Here is a 12,171-nt window from a genome sequence, read left to right as displayed (position 1 = left end):
ATTGAAGGAGGCAATTAGCAGGCTTGTTGACACCTCTTTCTTGAAAATGTCTGCCCTTCTTTCAAAAAAATGATTAATTAATATAAAATTTTTATTAATTCAAATATATAATTTATATTAGTGCAATTAATAGTTTAAATTACAATTACGAAGAGGCAAAGCTATTCTGATTTCACTTTTTTAATATTTTATAAGCTTTTAAAATATTTTTTTATGTGTAGATGGCAGCACCATGAAAGTTTATAATTCTGATTTTTTAAATGAAACCAAAAGAAAGTGGCCTAGAAAATATAAGTTTTGCTTTCTTCCTTGTTGAAAGTGTTGCCATAACGCATGGAAAAAAACCGAAACCTTCATTAAGAGCAAGATTTTGGTAAGTTTTTAATTATTTTTTTATTCAATATAATTTATGATTAATATTTTTGATTATTTCTAACAGAATGAAATATCTAAAATTCGTTTTAATTTTTATAAATAATTTCAGCCTAATAATTTCTATAAGTTTCTGCAGACATAATTTTTTTTATTGCTACTGTATTTCGCATTCCTCCCTCATTTTTAGGGGGGAATTAAACTTAATTTCAGGTCTTACAATCATAGATACAAACATAATTTAGGGAAACCGTGACAATGAAATTTTTCATGGTTTTCTCCTCTATGGAATGCAAATATTAGTTAGTCATGCTCAAAAAGTCGTTTATGCGTATAAAGAAAGCAACGTTGAATTATTTGATTCTTCGGTCTAAATACTTGATTGTCCTCCTGGTTTTGACAATCATCCCTTGATGTAAAAAAATTAAAAGCTTATGTATTGGGCAAATCCGATATGACAAGTCTATTTCAACGCTGCTATAAAAAAAATTTCTGTCTAAAAACCCTCAAAGTGTATAAGAAACAGTCTTGCGGTTTTTAAGTCTACTTTTTCGAACGCTCTACATCACATAAAATGAAATTTTTTTAAGATAATATGTTGTTTTTATAACTATTTTGAGTTGGCAACAGTTGTTCATGACAGATAGTTCTAATTTAGCCTATCTTTAGCCAACCTTCTCTTTGCTAATAGGATACTTGCAAGTGACTTAGTGTGGGTATCTCGATCCTGATTGGTCGTTGAAACGAGGCGTTTGTTTACGCTAGCAACTGCTCTTTTCATTCTATTTCGAGAAATTCAAGCCCGTCAAGTATCAACTCGCTTACGTGACACATTCTATATTCTTTCACAAAGATTTAAATTCTTTCACTTTATTTATATTACTTAACACAAAAATAAGCACGAAACCATGCAGAACATAAACAAATTAATAATACACCGTTGTTGCCAGGTACACAAAGCAAAAATATATCACAGTTACACTAAAATAAATATTGTTGTTGTTGTAGTTCATTTACGTCGCACTAGAGCTGCTTAATGGGGTATTGACGACGGTCTGGGAAACATCCCTGAGGAGATATGCCATCACAACTTTGATCCTCTGCAGTGGATTGGGATATATGTGCGGGAATGGCACCCCCGCACTAAAATAAATAAGCAAATAATAAATCTTAATTAAGTAAAAGAAGTAGACGAGACAGAATAATATTTTAACAAATTCGATGTGCGATACGGCATTTTATTTAATTAACTTCACGTTAATTCACGTTCTAACTTATGTGGAGAAACTTAGCTACAGCAAAGAAACAATCAGTTGGTGCTGAGGGCAAGTGGCTGTGTATCAGTGTTCGTCTTCTTCTCGAGTTGCAAGTACCCAATTATAAAATTGACGAAAAACGTCAATATAAAGAAAAGCCCCAGTTTTGTGAAAATGAAACGGGTTTGAGATCTATTTTTTAATAGTTAAAAAGCTACTCCGAATCTGAATTATCAAGGTTCCTAAAAATTTCGAATTTTTCATTGATTATGATTAAGGCCCGGATTTTGATGACATTTGCATTTTTTGCATTTTTGGACATTCTTTGTCTTTTAGAGCATTTTTTTAGATTTATAGGGCATTTTCTTTAAAATTTTAAAGCATTTTTTAAATTTTTTGTTAAATTTTTCTAATTTTTATTATTTTTTATAATTTTTTATTATTACACTGGCTTCCAAACAATGAAGAAAATTTCTAGGATATTAACAGGTGAAGCAACATCTTTTCAAATTGAAGAAGAATTGTCAGTAAGTGTGACCGTCCTTTTCAAGTACGCACCAATAACATCAGTAGACGTTGAAAGAAGCTTCTCCTGGTATAAAAATTTGCTTTCAAACAAGAGACGCTCGCTTACATTTCAAAATATTATTTAAAAAATTTTTTAATAATCCACTGTAATTCTGATATTTAGTAATATTCTGAGATGGAAGTTGTTATATTCATTTAAGTTTCTATACAAAATGAAAATGTTTTGGAGTCAATATATTTTCCTTTTTTTTGTTGTTATTTTATGTATGCATAANATAAGAAGACAAAGATAAATAGACGGCAGGTGTAGCGGAAAATGATAAACAGCATCTTAACGGGTTACGGTTCCGAGTGGTGAATATCACAGATTTCAGTATTTAGTGAAAACGATCGATGCCGTGACAAAAACACGATTACAATATTGATATCAAATATTGTCCGTTTTTGTTCGGATATCTCTAAATTTATATTTTAAATTTATTTTTTGGAATTATAACAATTTGACGTCATTTTTTGTCTTTTAAATGATTAATTTTGATTTAAGAACACAATAAAGTTTTAAATGAAAATTTTACAAACAGATTTTTAATGTGAAATCGACGGGAATCGTACAATATCGTACACACAATTTCGGTTTTCGCCAATATTGACAATGTCGGTTGATGTAGACCAAAGCTGTTACAATATCCCTGTGCTACTTGGGAAAGTTATCATAACAATAGAAATAATCTAATATAGTATGAAGTAAATAAATAAATATTTTTTTTTTCCTTCATTTTTTTTCTTCAAAAAGAGATAAATGTATAATAGAGGAATGCAATTAGCAAGCTTGTTGATACATCTTTCGCCGAAAATTTCAGCCCTTATTTCAAAAAATGATTATTTAACATAAAATTTTTATTAATTCAAATATAAAATTTTAATTAGTTCAATTAACAGTTTAAATTACAATTATGAAGAGCTATTTTGATTTCATTTTCACTTTTTTTAGTATTATATTAACTTATAAAATATTTTCTTACGTGTAGATGGCAGCACCATAAGTTTTATACTTCAAATTTTTTAAATGAAACCAAAGGAAAGTGGCCTAGAAAAAATAAGTTTTGTTTTCTTCCTAGTTGAAAATGTTGCCATAACGCATGGAAAAAAAACCGAAACCTTCATTAAGATCAAGAGTCTGATTTCGGTAAGTTTTTAATTATGTTTTTTTTTAATTAAATATAATTTATGATTAATATTTTTGTTTATTAATTTTGTTTTGTTTATTAATTTTGTTATGATTAATTAGGCAAAAATATATTACGGTTACACTAAAGTAAATAAGCAAATAATAAATCTTAATCAAGTAAAAGAAGTAGACGAGACAGAATAATATTTTAACAAATTCGATGTGCAATATGGCATTTTATTTAATTAACTTCACGTTAATTCACGTTCTAACTTATGTGGAGAAACTTAGCTCGACTTTAACAAGCAACACCAACGAAACAATCAGTTGGTGCTGAGGTCATAGGTCACGTGTCCGTGTATCAGTGTTTGTCTTCTTCTCGAGTTGCAAGTACCCAATTATAAAATTTACGAAAAACTTCAATATAAAGAAAAGCCCCAGTTTTGTGAAAATGAAACGAGTTTGAGATTTACTTTTTAATAGTTAAAAAGTTAATCTCGATTATCTAGGGTCCAAAAATTTTCGAGTTTTTCATTGATTATGAAAGGTGCAAAAATTCGCCAAATTGGCAATTTTTAAAAAAGTTTACTAACTTTTAAAACATAAGTTATTTGTCCATCCTAAAGACCCAGTTAATTCTTTACGGCAAAATGTTACATATATTTTAAAATAAGTTTTAAAATAGTTTTGTGCCTCAATTGTCAACTGTTACTTTTTATTTTGCTCTTGTTGCTTTTTTTTATTATTTTACTTGGCGAAAAACACTGTACCTTAACATACCTGAAAGTTGATTATATAGTTAAATACCATTAACATTTCCGAAGCTCTTTTGCCAAGGAAAATGAAACGTTAATGTAAAGCCACAGTTTAAGTGCCTTGTACTTAACTGTGTGCTGTGTTAACTGTGTGTGTACTTAACTGTGTGTTTTCAGCTATGTTATTTTATAAAAAGCGTGAAGAAAAGTTCTAATTTTTAAACTATATGAATGCCATTTTGCCAGGAAGAATTATTTGGGCTTCAGAACGGAAAAATAATTTAAACATTTTAGTAGCTATAAAACATTTTTAAAAATCGCCAATTTGGTGACATTTTCCCACTTAGATGAAAACTGTCAAAATTAGAACCTCATCAGTGATTTTTTTTCGGAATTCTCATAAATATTTTTAAATTAGGTGTCGTAAATTAATATTTGAGTGTGGAATAAAAAATAATGTTTAAATCAAAAAAATAACCATTGAGGAAACGAAGACTGAAAACATCAAAACCTTTTTGATTGCTAGTGGTATTAAAAGCCAATTATTAAAAAATACTTTCAGTTTTAAAAGTATGTATGAGAGGTAATCATTACGGAATTCGCAATTTATTTCATTTTCTTTTCTCAAGGGGTACTTATATTTTACATTTTTGTAGTTAATATAAAATATAGTAACATATACGTTATTACCATATTAGTTGCCGTAATATTAAATAATCCATGTAATCTTTATGGTTCGAGGTATTTAATACGTTAACTAAGTAGGGCAAATGATATTTTAAACTACAAAATAAGACAAAAAAAAGTATAAATATATTAATTTTCATGACGAATTTAGACACGTTTGTTATTTAATCTCAATCTATTGGAATAATTTCTTTTTCCCTTTTGGATGAAATTTTTGCGATTTAATTAAACAAAATAATATTTATTGTACTTCATAATCATCAATATTAATTTACTAAAAAAATGAAAATTATAGAATTCGAGAAATTGATTTGAGAAAGTGAACTTGAGATTGAAGATGTGAATGAGAAATTAAAAATGAAAAATCCCTACATTTTTCGTTCTCCTTCATTATCCTGTATTATAGAGAAAAAAATATGAGCAGAAAACCTCTGGTCAGTCAAATATTTTTAAGTAAAAGTTATGAAGAGAATTAGTGCAGAAATAGTTCAAAGCGTTGATAGCAAAAAGTTTACTTGGAATCTAATATTTGAAGATTTGGAAGCACAACGACGCAACCTTTTTCATTTAACGTTCGTTAAGTAAATTTTAAAACGTCATTTCAAATGTAACTGCTTCCTCCTTAATGCTCGACTAATTCGACAAAGTGGTGTTAAAAAGTTAAAGATTATGAAACTGTTTTTTTTTGTCCTATTTTTTTAGGAAATGAGATCGTTTAATTAAATACCTTGTTTCTACCCTCCCTCCTTAACCTCATCATTAGCTTATCTTGGAGTTACTTATTTCCTTCAGCAGTTCTTTTCAATCTGTTACAAAATACATAGGAAGGGTTGTAACAGGTACTTTTAATAACATGTTCCTGCTGTTGCGATGTTAAAAAAAATCGTTAACAGAAATATAACAGATAAAGCATTATTAACTGATATATAACTAAGGAACCGATATTTTTTAACAGTCAGGTGCAGTTGGAAAAATTGTAAAATTTGTTTCCCGTACACCAATTTTTGTTTTTTCTTTTCTTTTTTTTAAAAAGTATTTTTAGAAATTACCTTTTTTAAAGTTAAATGTTATTTTTTTTGCATAAATGCTTAATAAATTATTAAAAAAAACTTTTGCATGGTGGTTTTAGCGATCTTCCTAATGAAAATTGTTTGAATGCACCAATTTCGCACGAATTTTTTTCTCACAAAATTTCATAAATTAAACCCTGCAACTAGCATTTATTGGTATTACTTGATTGCATGTCTTAAGATTTTTAAAAACATTCAATCGTATTATATCGATAACTAATAACTTTTCTGAAATTTACGAACTTAAATAAGGAAACTATAACTTTCTATAGCTTAACTAATAAGAAGCCAAATACTATTTCCGCTCTTGAATATCAGACCCGAACTTTTGTAATCATCCTTTATATTCGACGTAAAAGTAAGCGTTTGATAATAGCCTCGACTCCGACAAAATATATCCCTCATCAAAAATTTCAAAACCCATTAAAGTTTAAATCTTAATGCTTAAATATATATGGGATAAATTCCAGAAGCAATATTTAAATTAAACGGAACATAAGAAACCTTTTTCTCTTTCACTTACATTCATCGAACAATTCTCATCCCAAAATGAACAAAAGGTTTTAATAATCGTTTTATGATATCATTATTTTTTTAAAATCTTTTTTATACGTGGGATAAAAGTCAGAAGTAGTATTTAAATCTACTTTATCATTAAAACCATTTCCTGTTTCACTTGCTTCCATCGAAATTCTCATCCTAAAATTAGCAGACGATAATAAATGGAAAGATACAAACGATAAACAGTTAAACTAAAAAGTTTTTTTTATAATCGTTTTCTGATTTTTCCCAATCTTAGAACAATCAGGATGAAAAGAGTTACCGTAAGATTGGGCGCTTCTTCAGGAAGACTGATAATTCCATTTTTTACCGTTTTCGTGTGGGAAAGGTGGATACGGATCCTGAGTTCCAACTATCACTTCCTGTAGCGGAATGATGCGTAGAAAGTGATGAGAGTTTCTTTTGATGCAAAGACGAAAACACTTTCGCTCCACTGAAGCGGACAATTTATTCGATCGCTCTAGAAATAGGTAACATTATTTAAAATAAAAAGTAAAATGAAGCTGATTTGATCTGCTGTAAACGTTGCCTTAGCGTTGCTTATGTGACCTTAAATGTTCGATATTTTTTCCTTTTCGAATTATGAATTCATAGTTGATTTAAAATAATTGCATTAATTACAGATTCATGAATGCATATTTCATTTTCATGCTTAGAAAAGTGTTCAGCGTTTCGATTAAAGAGGGAAGCCAACGATGCAATACCATTAATATTTATTAAAACATTTATAACTAGAATGGTTGAAAATGAATAGAATATATAGTTGTATGGGGTTTGAAAGAAAAAAGGAAGCCAAGTATGCAGTACTATTTATATGTGGTAAAACAGTGATTCTCAATCACTGTGACGCCGCACTTTTGTGTGCCGCCAAATTCTTAAAGTGCAATTCTTAAAGCAATAGCCCAATTTCAGAAATGCTTATAGTAAAAATTATAATATATGAATATTGTAACGAAGATTTTTCACTTTCACCGCTTCGTTACATATTAGTTCGTTACATAATAGTTGAAAATAGTTCTAGAATAGTTAAAATGGTTAATTATATAAAATCAGGACCATTAAATAGTCGCTTATGTAGTAATTTATGACAAGCTATGGAAGCTAAATACGAATCCTTGTTACTGCATACGGAAGTAAGGTGGTTGTCCAGAGGAAAAGTTTTTATCTCGTGTACTGGAATTAAAAGACGAAATGTTTTTTGAACAAAATAAAAATTATGATTTTGTTCATTAGTTGGAAGATAAAATATGGTGTGCTAAAATAGCTTACCCATCAGACATTTTTGTTATTTTTAATAACATAAATTCAAGTATGCAAGGGTAGAAAGAAAATATATTAAACTCAACGGATTAACTGGTGGGATTTCAAAATTAAATAACTTTATGGAAGAATAAAGCTCAGGAAGGATATTTGGAAGAGTTTGAGTCATACAGTCCCCAAAGATTTTAATAGAACTATTCATAAAATTGTTATTGACCATTTGACAACATTAGAGGAGAAAATTATTCACTATTTCCCAAATTTAGATATAAAAAAAAATGGATTGGGTTCGTAATGCATTTGTGATAACGAATACTTCTGTATTTGAATTAACTTTGAATGAAGAGGAAGAACTAATTTCGCCTTTTAACAATCGAGGTTTAATTTTAAAATATTCGGAAGAATCAATTAATTCATTTTGGATTACCATTAGATGCGATTGTCCCATGATAGCCAAAAAAAGCTTTAAAAATATTATTACATTTTTCTACATCTTATTTGTGTGAATTCGGATTTTCAGTATTAACCAACATAAAAACGAAAAAAAGATCGAGACTGTTAAATGTAGAAGACGACATGAGAGTAGCATTGTCATTTTTACGACCAGATATAAATGAAATTATCAAAAAACATCAAGATCAAATTTCTCGTTAAAAGCATTCTTATTATTCATTTGTAATTAATCCCTTTAATAAACGTGTTTTTGTAGTTCATATTATATTATTTTATTTTACATTCAAATTTTTTTCATAATAAGAATACTAAATATTAAATAGTCACAAATATTTGATGGACAAATTGTCGTAAGCAATGTAATCAGACTTTTTAGCAACAGAAAAAATCATGCATACATTATGATTTAAAATGTTTAATTATAATAACACTTATCTCTGTATTAAAATTTTGAGCGTCGTCACTGTTTTGTTCGTTCAATTTTGCGTTACATTTTGCTTTGCGACGCAAAATCTATAAGATTTAGGTAACTTTTAAAATTAGGAAGATTTATAAAAAAAAATCTTTAGGAAGTATGACAATCATCGGGTGAATTTTTCGGTGACAATTTAATTGGTTTCAAACATACTTTGTTCTAAACTTTGAATTGGTTTCAAACTTGGGTTTCAAATATAATTATGCAAAAAATTTTATCGGTTTTTATGAGAAGTTTTTCATTTGTTGTAAGATAATTTTTTATTTTTAATTCTTGTATACATATTCCTTAAATAAAGACACTATTGAGACAAGAATGCTGGTGGCTTTAAAATTTTTACTCAGGCCGAAATACTAATTTTTTGCTTTCCACTCTTTCTGATTATTAAAAACCCTGTTTGTTGCGTTATTTCTTAACAATATACTTTAAGAATTAATACTAAAATAAAAGAGATTTAAATGTTTTATATTTTTTAGATTTTCTTAAACGCTTTTACAAGCCTTAAAGTTTTTACTCTGAGTATGCTAATATTCATAAAAAAAATTCTTTAATTTTCAAAATCAATTTTAAAAAAAAATTTCATCTCCTAAAGGCGATCACAAGTTATCAATTGGAAAAATGGTTGTTGTCTAATTTTATTCCCGTTTACATTCTCTGGCTTTAGCTTTTTTAGTGTCGGTAAGTTTAGTCCTTGGCATCGTTTTTTTTTTCTTTTTTTTTCTTGCTTCAACTCTAACCTTTGGGACCCTCTTTGTTTGTGATATTCACCCGAATTAGTGTTGAAAACGATCCAGTTTGAACTATAGGTTAGAATTTCTGATTCTTAAATAAAACAATAAAAACAAAAATATCATTCAAATGATGACATTCTCTTTTATTCACAACTCAAAAATGTTCATAGGATCTGTCTGCTCCCATATCTCAAAAATAAACTTTTCAACTTAATGCATAACAAAATTAATAGTGAAAAAAAGAATTATCAAACAGTAGCGGTCGCCATAGCAACGCATGCAATGACGACGCATGCGCACTGAAGGACTGCTGAGTATGCACCCTTCGTTGTGTTCATAGCTGCACCCACTTTAACAAATATTAGAGATACTGATGGCAGCTTAGAGCGTTTGGCTAAAGAAAGTGACCTTCTTCAACAAGCCTATGGACATTATTTTGACTTGACGATAGTAAATAATGACATTGAAGAAACTATTCATACACTAGAAAAAGCAATAGACAACATTAATACAGATGAACCAATGGGCATCACTTTGCAGCTAGATGATAAAGGCAGGTGCATTGTTGCACGCATAATGCATGGTGGAATGATTCATAGACAAGCTACTCTTCATGTTGGAGATGAAATTCGAGAAATCAACAATGTTAGTGTTGCTAATCAAACTGTAGATGCTTTACAAAAAATGCTGAGAGATGCACGAGGAAATGTAACATTCAAAATTATTCCAAGTTATAGAACTGGACCTCCTACTTGTGAGATATTTGTACGAGCTCAATTTGACTATGATCCAAAAGCAGATGATCTTATTCCATGTCCACAAGCTGGCATCAAATTTAAAACAGGTGATATCTTGCAAGTCATCAGCAAAGATGATCATAATTGGTGGCAAGCAAGAAAAGAAGGATCAGATACAACCGCTGGATTGATTCCATCTCCAGAATTACAGGAGTGGCGTATTGCTAGCTTGGCTGATAAACGGTCTCAAAAGATCCTTTTAATTTTATTAAGCTAGTATTTCAGATACTACATATATATTTTAATTAAATTAATATTTTCCGAAACAGCGATCTCTCGAATATTCCACTTATCTTACTCTGTTAATTCACAAAAACATAATAAATCAAATGTAAATTTATTCAAAGCAAAAACAACCATCCGTTTACTAATTTCTCTTAAACAATCATTCACACATTAGTCATATACGTGGTGATTCTATTTAACTGAAAAATAAATAATTTTAGTTTAAAAGCCTGAAAAAAGAATAGCGAAAACACGAAGACGAACTGATTTATTTCACTTTTACGAACGCGTGCTTACACGGCAGAGCAATAAATTTTGATTCGGTCAAGCACCGTTAAGATATTATCAATTTAAAATTCAGATTCGTGATTATTTCCCATTCTAGTTTTTAGAAAGAGCCAAACGATTTTATTTATTTTTATTTTAAATTCTTATTTTCCGTTAATATTTCGTTTATTTTTTCATGTAAAATTTGATTTATAGTTTCCAGGAAAGTGAACGAAATAATAGATTAATTTTTATGTTCTTTAGCAAAATCACATATCGTGAGTTTTCGCCATAAATTATATCCAGAATTTAAAATATTTTTAGAGTGGCAATGCTAGTGATTCCGTTCGTTTTATTTGCTCAGAGAAGATGATTTTTTTAAAAACTCTTTTTGGCTCTTTTACGTATCCTATCTGACATGTAGCCTGCAAAATACATGCCAGAATAAAACTTTGAACTTTTATGAGATTCTATGTGAAATTTTAATTATCAGTTGATACTATACTGCTTCATTGTTTTTACGTCACTGAAACCAGTTTGCACTTGTTTACGTTCGTGTTAGTTAAATTGGACGATATGTAATATAAATTCGTTGATTGGTTAAATTAGACGATATATTATGTAAATATAGAATATATATTATATCAGGTATTATATTAGTATTGGGAGTACAAATTAGTACGGTGCGTTTTCAAAAGATGGCTCTGGCTGTTATGAATCTTTCATAGTGACAGCTGGTTTCGGTGGTTTCAGATAGGTTAGACATCTGTCAAAATAATTTTCAGTTTATATCGCTTTGAGTTTTATACAAAAACCCTGTTTTTTGCTTTGTTGAATATGTCAAATTTTGTGGTAACTAAGCTGCATTTGCGGGAGGTTTTATGTTTCTGCTTTAATTAGAAGAAAAGTGCAGCTGAAGGGCATCAAATTCTTGTAGAAGTTTATGGTGACAATGCTCCAACTGATAAATCATCTGGGGAATGGTTTCGACGTTTCAAGAATGGTGAATGGTGTTGTAAACTATGAGCTGCTACAACCTGGCGATTCCATTACATGCGATCGGTATAGGCTACAATTGATTCGTTTGAGTCGTGCATTACGAGAAAAACGGCCGAAATACGAGCAAAGACATGACAAAGTTATTATTCTGCATGATAACGGTCGGCCTCATGTCGCGAAAATCGTAAAAAAATATTTGGAAACGATGAAGTGGGATATTTTACCGCACCCGCCGTATTCACCGGACATTGCTCCTTCTGATTACTGGTTGTACAGACGGATGCAGCTCGATTTAGCAGGTCAACGGTTCGCTTCTTTCGCAGAAATCGAAAATTAGTTCCTAACTTGGATCGCCTCAAAAGACGAGACATTTTTTCGAGATGGAATTCGAAAATTGCCTGAGTGGTGGGAAAAAGTAGTAGATACTTTGATTAATCTGTTCATTCATCTTGTTCTGAAATAAATGCATTTTTGACCACAAAAAAACGGACCTAACTAATTTGTACTCCCAATATAATTATATATAATGTATTATTGTTATACATGTGTAGCTTTAGGCTACATATT

General features: G+C 29.6%; 1 protein-coding gene across 1 annotated transcript; it reads left to right on the top strand.

Annotated features, from left to right (window-relative positions):
• Positions 1 to 260: 260 nt before the first annotated feature.
• On the top strand, positions 261 to 10,330 carry LOC122269215 (protein lin-2-like). Its single transcript, XM_043041215.1, has 2 exons — positions 261 to 373; positions 9,622 to 10,330. Exons 1-2 carry the CDS (start codon positions 261 to 263, stop codon positions 10,328 to 10,330), a joined length of 822 nt encoding a protein of 273 aa, XP_042897149.1.
• The last annotated feature ends 1,841 nt before the right edge of the window (positions 10,331 to 12,171 follow it).

This window comes from Parasteatoda tepidariorum, chromosome 1 (genome assembly GCF_043381705.1).
Source record: "Parasteatoda tepidariorum isolate YZ-2023 chromosome 1, CAS_Ptep_4.0, whole genome shotgun sequence".
Lineage (NCBI taxonomy): Eukaryota > Metazoa > Arthropoda > Arachnida > Araneae > Theridiidae > Parasteatoda > Parasteatoda tepidariorum.
This window is presented reverse-complemented; position numbering and strand designations above follow the sequence as displayed.

What these genes read in the sequence shown, in the direction of transcription:
- LOC122269215 (XM_043041215.1), top strand. Translation starts at nt 261, where the DNA reads ATGAAACCAAAAGAAAGTGGCCTAGAAAATATAAGTTTTGCTTTCTTC. An exon ending in TCATTAAGAGCAAGATTTTG is followed by an intron (nt 374 to 9,621) that starts GTAAGTTTTTAA and finishes TGCGCACTGAAG; the next exon opens with GACTGCTGAGTATGCACCCT.